A 12949-nucleotide genomic window follows, 5' to 3' on the forward strand; every position below is an offset into this window, starting at 1 on the left:
GGGGTGGGGGGGGGGACAAAGAGACAGAGAGATAATTACTCTTAGCTCTCTTTCTACTTCCCCTCGTAATCAAACAAATCACGATTAAAAATATTTCAAGGTCCAGATTTACTTCTATAAATCTGGATGTTTCTCTTGAAGACGTAGTCGGCAGGCACACACACACACACACACACACACTTTGGATTTAACCCACCAGAATATATGTGTTTTTGGCTTTCTGGCTCCCTGTGTCTGCTGTGTTCTTACAGTAAAAAAAAACAACAAAAAAAAACATTGGCTGCATCTATCTGCAAAGTGCAGCAGAGTGTCTGAGAAGAGGGTTATCCAAAGTGCATGTTCAGAAGCAGCAAGAGAGAGAGAGACAACAGAATGAGAAAGGGTGAGAGATTAACCCGAATAAAGGAACATGAGAAACTGACAGACAACAAGAAAAGAAATAATAGATAGATGGAGACAGGAACATAAGGAAATCCTGCGTGGTGACGATGAAGAGGGGAGAGGGGAAGAGATAAAATAATTTCACATGTGCAGCAGGCCCTTGTCTTTACGATGGCTATGATTATAATTTAGTGCTGCTGTTTCAGGGCGGACATCATCAGTGCAGCACCAATCAGATGGCACAGAGTCTATAAATTAATGAGTGGGCTAGAGTTCAGCTGAGCAAGGTCAAAGTTCATTTCACTCATGAAAAAGTTTCTAATGGAATGTGACTATGCAAAAATCAGTCCTGACTGAAACTACTTCGCATATGTTTCATGACTATCAAAATATTATGGATTGTGGATATTTGGATATTTGAAACGCGGAAGCACAATGCAACTACCATATCTGGCACATATATTTAAAGGGTCTACTATGAACATATCATTTAAACTGCTTTGTTTTGTATAAATTGTGGTCACATGACAAGTAATCCATTGTGAAAAGGTATAATTTATTCACAATGTAAAACTGGAAAACACAAAGTTTCCACAAAAATATTAGGCAGCACAACTGTTTTCAACAATGGATACTATGATTATAAGTTTAATCACATTATTCTGAAGTATTGCGTTTACATGAGGTCAAGTTTAATCGCAATATCCCATTATAATTGTATCATGAGAGAGCATGTTGCTTATTGATTACAAATTCATAAGCACATCAATAGTCTAAATGTATTAGTAACTAGATACACAGAGACATTGATGACTATAATTTATGTTTTAAGGAGTGTGCGTGAATGTGTGTGGTATCTTTTGGCGTACTCAGTCACTGTTTGCCCAATGGTTATCTCCAAATGGATTATGGTGTAATATAATGAGTTGGGAATGAAAAGGCTCTAGAGTGAACACCGAGGGTGAAACAAGGGTGGAATCAGAGTTCAGGAAAACACTGGACTAAAATGCACCTGCATTAAAGGTATCTTAGGTGTGAAACTAGTATGTGCTTTATGTTTGCGTGTGCATGTGTGAGCACGTGTTTGAAACCAATGGGGGTGTGATTACCTGACTTGATTGACAGGCTGATGGCGCTGTGTATGTAATTAGCTGTGTTGACTCCTGCTCCCGGCTGGAGGCCGACATCAAGAATAACACACACCTCAGTAATGTCTCTCACCTTGTGTGAAACGCCTGGCACTTTGGAGACGAGAAGGTGAGAGAGAGAGCAGTCCTGGGCCCCATCACTCCACACTTCACCTGAGGAGAGAGACAGCAAGACACACAGACAGACAGACACACACACACACACAGAGGGTGACATAGAGGACATTACTTAAAATAGGGTCATAGGGTGGCACAGGGTCTCAACTTACAGCAATTAAACAAACATGTAATAGCCAAATAAACACTATACTTGAGACACTATAATATGAACGGGTGTAGGACCAATTTAATACCAAGAGGAACAAATTAAGATTTTGAATTCATTTAAAATTGAATGTATTTACTTGAAAGCATCCTTTATCAATACATCTTTTATTATCTAAAGGTCGTAAACTTTAGCCAAAGTAGTAGATTTTTGTCCATTATGCTGATTTCACTCTGCATGTTCTGTTAACGATTTTATCATTTTGGAAGCTTGCGCATGACAGAGAGCTACTTTAAAAAAATTCTGAGCATCAACAATCATATCATCTTACAGCCCCCAAATTTCTGCATGCTAGTATATAATGAGAGGGTTATGTGTCTCAAATAGCAATTTTATGTTCTAACCAAAATTGTTTTCCTAACATTTATAATAAGTTCTATAAAAAATGTTATTTCTGAAAGTTCTGTTAATGTTCAAATCATCCATCATTTTTGTTTGAAAAAAAAATAAAATCCTTGTTTATTTGAAAGTTCTGGAAAACATCAGCAGAGAGGTTGCTGTGTCCCTAAAAATATGCAAAATACAGTCTTTACAATCAGAACTGACATGTAAAATCAAGACTCGCAGAATCACAACCCTTATAGCAAAAAACTAACCCTACAGAATCCAAACACGTTGGCTGCGAAATGTAAAAGTAAACTGTTTTTCGTCCATAATATCCGTTCCCACTGTTCCTCATCGTAAGCTTCAATCTATCACTTCAGGCTCATGTCCTCTCCTCCCCATCCCTTCACGTCTCTCCCTGATTCTGTCCATCTCTCTGGAGCGGAGGAGAGCGGGAGGGATGCTGGGGGCTGGGAAAACCTGGACTTGACCCCTGAGTTCTGGGCTCCACAGAGTCTCCTCACCAAGCCTCCCTGATGACAGATGAATAGACAAATACTCTCTCACACACACAACACACACATACAGAATACCACAACTTTGGAGATTTTCATAATCGTGGCGTTTTCTGGTGTTTCTCTCATTGGCTTGCTAGATTCAACTGTTTTTTATTGGCATATGTACCACATGCTACTTATTCAGGGTTCAAAGTCGAAAGGGAGGTGAAGCTACACTTAAGAAGTGCAAAGCACAGCCATGAGGAACATGCGCCAAAAACATCTATTCAGAAAATGTATAAAATTAGATTTCACAACTATACGTAACATCAGATATTACAATAAAGAGACGTCGCCATTTCCCACGCCAACTTATAGTGACAAAACACAATAAATACACGGCCCTGTACAATATACCTGCAAAACGAGCTGCCATCATGATTCAACTGCATGCTTTGGTGTGAAGTTGTTTAACTGGTCTTTACCGGGAGGTGTGTGAACCAAGCGAGGGATCGTAAATTACGGCCTGGGAGCTGGCTGCGACATGGCAGAGGAGGGATGCATTGATTGTAGACAAAGATCGAGGTTTTTCTTTCTCTTTACCCCACACCTACCCCGCAACTTTCTTCCCCTTCCTGGCTCTTTTTCCACGGCAAGGAAGCGATCTTACTCCCAGCCACGGAAGTCATTGCTCTCAGACGTCTCCGTCTCATCGTTTACAATGCTATTTTCCTTCTTGTTTTGGCATTTTCCTCGTCGGTCTGGTTATTTGTTGCCATTTCTTTTTTGTCCACTCATGGACAAACTTAGAGAATGAAGCTAAGTTTAGTAACAGCCACCTCTAATAATACACACGTGAAATGGCATTAATTCCCACAACAGGAAAAATGCTTGAGGACCTGACCCTTCTCCGAGGACACGCGCGTGCAACACATCTCCCACCTTCACACACTCAAGATATGGCAAGCTGTCTAAACATTTATTCTTTAAAACTAATGAGTAATACTAACTAGTATTTATTTATTTATTCATTAATTTATTCTCGTACTAGCACAATAGGCCTATTCTATTTAGTAAGTAATCGTTTTGTGACCAGCATATTTTTCAGTTTCTCTAGTAACTATTCCATAGTAGTACTTATTCATTAAATGTAATGAATGAAGTAAATGCACTTATTTCGAATGGTGACTAACTTCATAGTATCTAACTAGATACTAGCCACTGCTGGAGTAGTAGTATCAAAGGAATAACAGTGGGAAGGTATTAGAAATAGTAATAAATAAATAATAATAATTCACTAAGAATTAAATAGATAGCTAGTCATTATTGTAATAAGTACTAGTATCTAATGAATAGTTAATAGTGAAATTGAAGATACTAATCAATACCTGTTCATTAAAGATTGTGCTAGTTAATTTTCAGAAGTAAATGTTCAAATCGCTTGCCATGCTCAAGGTCGTCAAAGTTGGTAAAACATTTACTTATGCTTGTGGACATAGGTGGGTTAAATGGCTCAGCATTGCAGTACAAGGTGGTATGAATGGTACAATTAATACAGATTTGTATTTTTGAGCATGTTCTGACAGATACTGCTCATGGCCTCCACTATAACTTGTCTATAACTATAACCAAAAAATAAAATGAATAAATAAAATAGAGGAAGGATGAAGACTGGTAGGGCTGATATAATATTATGTGCTAAAATTACACACACCATATCAATATATGCAAACACCACAGCAATGACAAATTTTCTTTAATAAATCATAAATACAATGGCATTTTATCATTTAAAACATGTTAATGAGTAACTCACTGTTGACCGTGATCATGTAACAGGCAGTGGATATTTGATATGTCTAATGAAACTGACTATTGGCCAGGTGTGTGTCCGGAAAAGCATGTACTCGCAAACACCAACATCGAACACCTGTCCTACTTTGTGTGCATGCTTGCTTGTGTGTTGTGTAGCTGCAGTAGCATATATTTGAGCCTGTACTTGCACTGGATTTGAGTGTGTGTGCATGTGGCATGCTGTGATAATTATGTACATAGATGCACTTTGTTTTATGGGCCTTTAGTTGCAACACCACCTTTGGCCTGAGCACACCTTGACCTTTGGATAGGCGGGGTCACCCTCTTGTTTTTGTTTTCGTGAGTGCATGAGGGGAGAGGGACTCTTCTATAATCACTCTGTCATTTAGGACACGTCCAAAGGGACTGGACATTTTTTTTTACCACATTGTTAAAGGGATAGTTCACCCAAATATGAAAATGTGTTGTTATTTACTCAAACTCATGTCATTACAAACCTGTATGACTTCATTTCTTTTGCAGTGGTTTTGTTTTGTTTTGCACAAAAAACCTGTATGAATTTATTTCTTCTGCATGTTTCAGTGATTTTTTTCTGTTTTGCTTTGAAAAAAAAAAAAAAAGAAACCTGTATGGCATGTTTCAGTGATTTTTTTTTCTGTTTTGTTTTGGACCCTATAGACTTTCATTGTTTGGACAAAAAAATTTATGACTTACAGGTTTGACTTACAATCATACAACCTGTATGACTGTGTTAAAGGGGTCATATGATGCGATTTCAATTTTTCCTCTGTGGATTGCCGGATCGGATTTCACCGTGGATGAAGTGGAGTCCAGCCCGGGGTCTTCACATGTGGTTGCCGCAAGCCCGCCCGCCGCCACTCTCTCAAGCCGGTCTCCGCTCACTCTAGCCCGCCTTGTGTGACGTTGTGTTTCGTTGTGAAAGCGAAACTACTTTGTTTGGCCTTCCAAAAGAGGACACGAAACGATGAGCTTTGTAAAAATCGAGGCGTTTCAGAAAGGCGGAACATAGAGGAGAAACAATAATGTACAGTATGTGGAAAAGAATGTGTTTTTTGAACCTTAAACCGTATAAACACATTTCATTACATACACAAAATAATGTTCTTATTAGCAACATCATATGACCCCTTTAAAATATCTTCTTTTCTGTCTGGGATTTTTATCTGGGGGTGACTACCCTTTAAGTGATAATATTGAACATGCTGCTATTTCTTTTCAATAGGGCTAATATAAGTTACTATTGTTATTATTACATCATAGAATGTTAATGTTGCCCCATGAAGAATAGGTTCATTTGACCTCTCTGAATTGGACCATTTGTCCCAGTTACTCTTCCAGAATGTGAAAAGTGGGGGTCATTTTCAAGAACAGAGTCCTCAATTACAATATAATAGGAGCCCTGTGGTGAACCCCCAAGAGCTACTAACACAAACACACAAGTGCCAGTGACAGTATGTGTCTTAGGGAATGCGGGGGTGTTTTTTTTAGTTGCAGGGAGCCAATAAGGCAGTCAACTGGTGTAGGGCTGTAAAGAAAGAGAAACTGCAAGAGAGCAAAAGAAAGAGCGAAAGAAAGCCTTGGCAGACTTAATAGTTCACAAATGCTATAACTTAAAGTACACAGGGCACCTCTAAGGTCATTTTACTGATAGTGTGTTCTGAAAGGCCTTGGTGTTTTTTTGTGTTTTGAAAACTGCAGAGTGGCAGAAATGTTGACAAAACTAAAAGGTGAGAAATGAGAACACTGCTGCTCGACCCTTCTCGTTCACCTCTAGTAGTCTACAGAAAGACATAAAGTCTAAGAAAACTCCCCTCTTGAGCATTTCTGAATGAAGACGTAAGCTGGATGTTCTAGTTGGAGCACTCATTAGTATTGCTGCATTATTGTCGATTCTCTCCCCCGTTTTCCAGGCACAGTCTCTCTTTCTCCCCCACACTTGGGTTGTTCTCTGGCCCAGGCCTTATATTGGGGTTATATGAGAACACATTACAGTTTTAGTGTGTTCTGGCTCTGGTAGCTCTGGCAGCTCTGATATCTGACTGCTCGTTCTAAGGAAATCCCCAATACGAACTGCCCTGAAAAATACACATGCACAGGTGAACAAAATCAAGGTGCAATGTCTTGTTCTATGTTAAATTTTTTTAATCAAACATTTCTAGTTTTAAATCTTGTTCTCTGTGCATGCAATGATAATTCTAAGAGTATAATTTACCTCATATAACACTGAGGTTTATGATTGACAGCATTGTAGCCAATTCATTTTATCTTTCATAATAATTGGGGGTGGAGGTGCAAATGGATTCTTGTGCGGGTGGAACTTGGTGGTTACAATTTTTTTTTTTTTATCTGTATATTCTTTTTCCCAGTAAAATTATCTAAATCTCCATATAAAATATAAATATAAATTCTAAATTGGATAAAAATGTATTTGAGATGCAAATTTGCATAAGATTTTCTTATTTTTGAAATAAACCATAGATTATGCTTAAAAACAAGAAAAAAAAATTTGCCAATAAGAAAAAAAATAACATACAAATGAAAAATATATTATATTATATGAATACAACTCTTTACATAATATTCAAAAGTTTGGGGTAATGTTTAAATAAATTAAACATTTTATTCAGCAAATACATATTACACTGATCAAAAGTGACAGTAAAGTAATAACATTTCACAATATTACTGTTTTTTTTTTTTTATTAAATAAATGCAGCCTTGGAGAGTATAAGAGACTTCTTTCGAAAACATTAAATAAATAATAAAATTACCAAAACTTTTGTATCGTATAGATCAGGGGTGGGCAAACTTGGCCCTTCCAGGCCACTTTCCTTCAGAGTTTAGCTCCAACCCTAATCAAACACACCTGAACCAGCTAATCATTGTCTTCATTCATACTAGAAGGTGAGGCAGGTGAGTTTTATCAGGGTTGGATCAAATCTCTGCAGGAAAGTGGCCTGGAAGGGCCAAGTTTGCCCATCACTGGTATAGATATTCAAAAACTTGGAAAACAAGACTGTACTGGCTAAGAAAGTGATCTTTTGCAGTCTATAAGGTGTTTGAAATAAAGCCTTAGTTTAGTCCCCATGAATCCATGGAGCCATCCCAGAATTCTGATGATTGCTGCAGCTTGTCAGATGCGGTTACAGACACAGTCACCGATGTGTATAGCCATACATCACACTGTGACACACACATGTACAGTCAAAAAGCAACAATCCTTCAGCCGAGTCCACTGTCACAGTATGATAAATTGTCACCCCCTCCAAAACTTGCTTCATGGTCAGAACTGCTCTACAATATCCTGTTTTTACCGCAGGATAGAGAGCGCAAAGCAGAGAAAATGAATGAAGGAAGGTGACCCTGGGAAAACTTTGCCTTTGGCAACAGAAACGCTCAACAGTAAGAGAAAATATTGAAAAGAGGAAAATGAGATATCCATCTTAAAGAAAAATGGAAAGGAACAAAGAACAGAATCAAAGAACAGAAAAAAACTAGCTTGAAACTGCCTTAACCTCAAGCGTTTTTGAAAAATCATGATGGTCGACCTTTGGAGATGTGAAATTATCATTAAATATAGACTACAGAAAAAGGCATGGAATCTCCTGATGATTATCAGAAATATTTGAACATTTTATTTAATTTTACCAGTTACAAACACAATTGCTTGTCACTTGTTTTAAGTCAGTTCTTGCTCAGAAATGCACTTCAATGTTGTCCTGAGGGTCTTGTTGGCCTGGTTAGCGCTCATTGCCTATCACCTCAGATAAAGATTGTTTAAGGAGAAATGGATGAGTTTCAATGTTTCAAAGCGATGCTCAGTATAAAGTATGCTTCCAAACTCACCACCAATCACTGCACTCAGTAGTGCCTCATTTCAGAAGTGATAATTATTCATATTAGTGAGTTGTGGGATGATGATCATGGAATGAGCACACAAAAACACAGAATGAAATATCCTTATGAAGCACTATTCCTGAGGTTAAGGTTATGAACCTGATGCAACAGTTTCTTGACCCTACACATCATCACCTGGGCAACAAAAACTAAGACACCAAGAGATAACGCGAGCTAATTTGGCCAGTAGCAATAAAGGTGGATGGCGGTGCCTCTCTGTCGCCATGGGGCTGTAAAGCGGGTGGGCTACATGCTGACGCGCCTGCCAAGAGCCAACATGTTCTAGCCCAACCCAAAACCTTAGCACCATAAAGCCAAGCTGGAACGCAACCTTTGATCGCCAACACTCTGCGGAGAAAGGTACGCTCAGACACCGAGAGTCATTCACGCAAACACTCAGCAACACCTATGAGGATACAGGTTACACAAAAGAACTATATAAAGTCATAAACATCAAATTGTTTCATACAATTCATATATGGCCTGCGCCTTGGCATTATAAAGTCAGGACATTTTAAATATTAACACTTTTCAAAACAGAACAAGTCATGTTAAATTGGTCGTTTGGTCTTTTTTTTGTGGGAATGAAGCTTAAAAAAATATTCAAATATTTTGAGGGATAGTCAAGTAAAATAACGTGTCCTTATGAGAAAATCTAAGCATTTGACAAGGTGGCAGTATCATATGAATTCATACAATGTGATTTGTACAAAAACATACGATTTTTAGAATAGAGTAAGCAAGATCCACCCCCAAACTTAAACTGTCAGTGGGGCGTAAGCAAATACAAAAAAGTAGAAAAATGTACGAATGAGATCATATTCATATGATTTAGCCAACAATTGGGCAAAACGTAAAAGAGTTACAAATTGCCATTAGAGTGTGTTGGTATATCAGCTGTTTTTGGACACTGAAAAAATGAATATAAATCCATGGAAATCACCCCACGGTCGCTCATTATAATAAAAACAGGATGATACTGATGTCAAAATATGCTATGATCTTATAAAATACACTTTTGCCTGTTGAACCATCATCAACCTTCAAAGATAAGATTCTTCCAGAAAGATTTACACGTCTTTCTTTAATCTTGTTATGTTTACTACACAGTTTTGAATGTTTTTTTCCCCAATAAATTACTGTTTAAGACCCATAAACATTTTTTGAAATGTATTTAAAAAACAACCACATTCATAGTTTCATAGACAAAATTTAGGGAGAATTACAATATTTCTACAAACAAGTGCAGACACAAAGCAGATGTTCGGCAATTTTATATGCAATAAAACATTGCTATATTTCCAATATATATCAACAAAATACAGCAAATAAATTTAGGTTAACATATTCTGACAAAACAAAACACAAAATTTCTAACAATTAATATAAATGTGTCCCTTTTCAAAATTTGCTGAAAAGAGAGGGTCATTGCACTTCGGATCATCGGAGGAATACAATATAGCATTAAAAGTGTCTGGAATCAGCAAAGACGACAAAGAAACTTTTAAAAGCCTCATCCAGGGAAAGTATGTGATCTAAAGTCATAGCGACCATAAAGACGCATTCCCTGAAGGATAAGGGGAATTATGGGAGAGACTTGTGTGCTTCCACTATTCTTATCTCAACATAAATAATGTATCTTAAAAGTTAATCATTAACATCTAAGCCATGAAACATGCCCAGAAGCCATAAAAAGCTTTTTTTTGTCCTCCCGATCATTGTTTAAGGAACTTGAGAACCGTTGCTGAGTCGCTGCTTGTCGCCTGCCGTATTTTGGCGGAATTGCGTGAATTGGCCGTGACATCACAGACAGATATGCCACGTTAAAACAACGAGGCAAAGTAGCACAAATTACAGTCAGTCTCTCGCATTCCTAAGATCCGTCTGTCTACATTTGTGTAAAGGTTCTATTAGGTAGATCTTGTTAAAAGTCTTTTCTCCCAGAATGCACTGGAGAGGTTTAGAGAAGGTAGTAGGTCTCAGATCACGCTTGGGACAGTGCACACCAGGAATTCTGTGGGGCGATTGACGTCGGGGTGTACGTGTAGTCTTCATATTTGATGTCCACATGTGTTGAACTGGCACTGTCCAACTGTGTCGATGCCTTATAAAGAATAAAGAGAGACATTGTTAGCTGCCAAATCGAGCTTTGCCGTAGAAGGGTTATTTTTAAAGGGATAGTTCACCCCAAAATGAAGGTGAGTAAATGATGACAGAACTTTCATGTCGAAGAATGAATTTAAAAGTTAATAATGTTGTTTTGGACTCAGATAAAACAGCTGAAACATTGTTCAAAATAGGTTATTTTCTGTTAAACAGAAGAAAGAAAGTCATACAGGCTTGGAACAAGAGTTTGAACAGTTTACATGAACTATCTCTTTAAATCAAGACTCTTAAAAAATCAAGGTTCCAAAAGGAGGTTTTTGCAACAATGCCACAGAAGATTCATATCAGTCTACAGTTCATGTAGTTCAGTGAAGTGAGAAGAACATTTTCATCATCTAAAGAATCTTTTGTCCAATGGAAAGGTTCCATGTAAAGGTTCTTCATGGAACCATTGATGACAAAAAAAGACACTTTATTTTTTTAGAGTGAACTTGAACTCTGGAATCAATCATTTATCTAACCCATATTTAATCATTGCCTTTCATTGACGGTGACATATACAAAGAAAAAAAAATACAGTTCAATCAATCACATGAGTACCTGTGTGACTGAGACAACAGTTTGGCCTGCATATGGTGAAGCTGCGATATTGGGTTCCCTCTTTATTGTAGAGGCGTTCTCTGACACAGGCAATGAAGTGGGAGACATAGCGCCAGACACTGTTGACCCTGAAGACAAATAGAACAAAATGTGACTGACAGCCACAATAAAGGAACAGCAAACTGGATATGCTGGTTATTGCAAATGACAATTAATGGCGTCAAACATCCGTTGGTGTTTATGCTGGTGCCGCACACGCACCACATGTCGACTGAATGCAGAGAAAAGTGCTGTTACTGCTCTCTCTCTCTTTCACTCCCTTTTCCCTCCCTTTACTCTCTCGCTCACCCCATATTTCTCTCCACACATTCTCTGACTCACTCACTCCCACACTTCCATCCAAATCACTCATGTCCGCTTTCGTCTAAAAAGGAACCTTTTTCAAAAACATCTCTTTTAAAATGCTTTTCTCAACTCTTACCTGAGGATGCTTTGCTTTTGGGCATCTTTGGTTTGCGTTTCCTCGTCTGAATGCTTTCTTTTTTCATTGCTAATGGCCTTGGTACCTAAAATAAGAGTAAAGTAAAAAAAATATGTATAATTTAATTCTGACTGATTATTCATTATGCAATCAAGAGTTAAAAATGAGTTGGTGGTTCAGTTATAACGGCGGTTGAACCGGGTGAGAATATGGGTCTTGTTGTTTAAAAAATGCAGTTGTAACTACATTGTATTTATTTTTATTTTTTTTTTGTGAGAGTCAGTTTGTCAGCAGTGATAATCATTAGTTTATAGAACAAAGCTTATTTAAGCGACTCCCCTTCCTTTCTTCGCTCTCATTGTCTTCCGATAAAACACACCTATGACCTCTGTATCATCATGTGGACTACAGGTCTGCACACACACACACGCTGACATGCACATACACACAGCGTGCACCTCCTAAATCGAGTTCTGGTTAGAAACACCAGTTGTGTGTGGCACAATAATGCAGACTGAATCATGTACCCACCCCGTGGAGCTTCATGTACAGTCCACAGGCATTGCAGACGGGCTCTCCCTCTGCGTTTCTCCTCCACAGCGTGGTCGTACTGGTATGACAGTTAGTGCAACACAGGCCTGCTCGTCGTGACGTGCTTTGCTGAGGAGACAAACATACAGAAATTTAGGGAGGTGTTTAACTTGCTGGACTTTAACAGAATTTTACAGAGCTGAAGAGAGGAATTGAAGAAATAAAGGGAATGAAAGAAATAAAGATACCCCTTCAAAAAAGAGGAGATAAAATGTGAATATATTTTTCATGAATGAAAAATATCCTGAATCATGAATGTGGTGATCAAAAAATTATATATATATGTTTTGGTAAAAACATTTTGCAGTGGCTAAGATGTGTAATTGTATTATACAGCATTTATTTTAAATGTAAGCAACTATGGTCATAAATAAGGAAATAGAGAAAAAGCGCTATACAAATAAACTTGAATTGAATTCAATTGAAAATTGGATTGAAAATGGATGGGAACTCTGTGACCCAGCCTATATATTCATTCCAAGCATCATTTTATGAAATCAAAGGAGGATTTTAAAGGTACACGTCATTCATATTCTTCTAGAGGAAGAATGAAGCTTCTCAGCTGAAATTCAGCATAAAGTTTGGAGTTGTTTTGAGTTTTGCGCTGCTTTGGCTAAAAACAGACCGACCCAAGGACAAGGTCATGAATGCAAAAATTAAAACAGAGAGGTAGAGACGAGAGAGAGAATTGTGTGAGAGAGAGTAATAAAGAGAATGAGAGAGAGAGAGAGAGAGAGAGAGAGAGAGAGAGAGAGAGAGAGAG

General features: G+C 37.9%; 1 protein-coding gene across 1 annotated transcript in view; it reads right to left on the reverse strand.

Moving 5' to 3' along the window:
- Positions 1–9761: 9761 nt before the first annotated feature.
- The window catches only part of LOC107747495 (transcription factor GATA-5-like), a 7576-nt gene continuing 4388 nt past the window's right edge, over positions 9762–12949 (reverse strand). Inside the window, exons 4-7 of the mRNA XM_016562032.1 lie at positions 12127–12255; positions 11596–11680; positions 11115–11242; positions 9762–10512 (exon numbers count right to left, since the gene is read on the reverse strand). Of these exons, the coding sequence (XP_016417518.1) occupies positions 10393–10512; positions 11115–11242; positions 11596–11680; positions 12127–12255 (462 nt within the window). The 3' untranslated portion in view covers positions 9762–10392. The remainder of the gene's footprint in view (positions 10513–11114; positions 11243–11595; positions 11681–12126; positions 12256–12949) is intronic.

Source organism: Sinocyclocheilus rhinocerous, unplaced genomic scaffold, assembly GCF_001515625.1.
Source record: "Sinocyclocheilus rhinocerous isolate Xijiao unplaced genomic scaffold, SAMN03320098_v1.1 scaffold1370, whole genome shotgun sequence".
Taxonomy (NCBI): Eukaryota; Metazoa; Chordata; class Actinopteri; order Cypriniformes; family Cyprinidae; genus Sinocyclocheilus; species Sinocyclocheilus rhinocerous.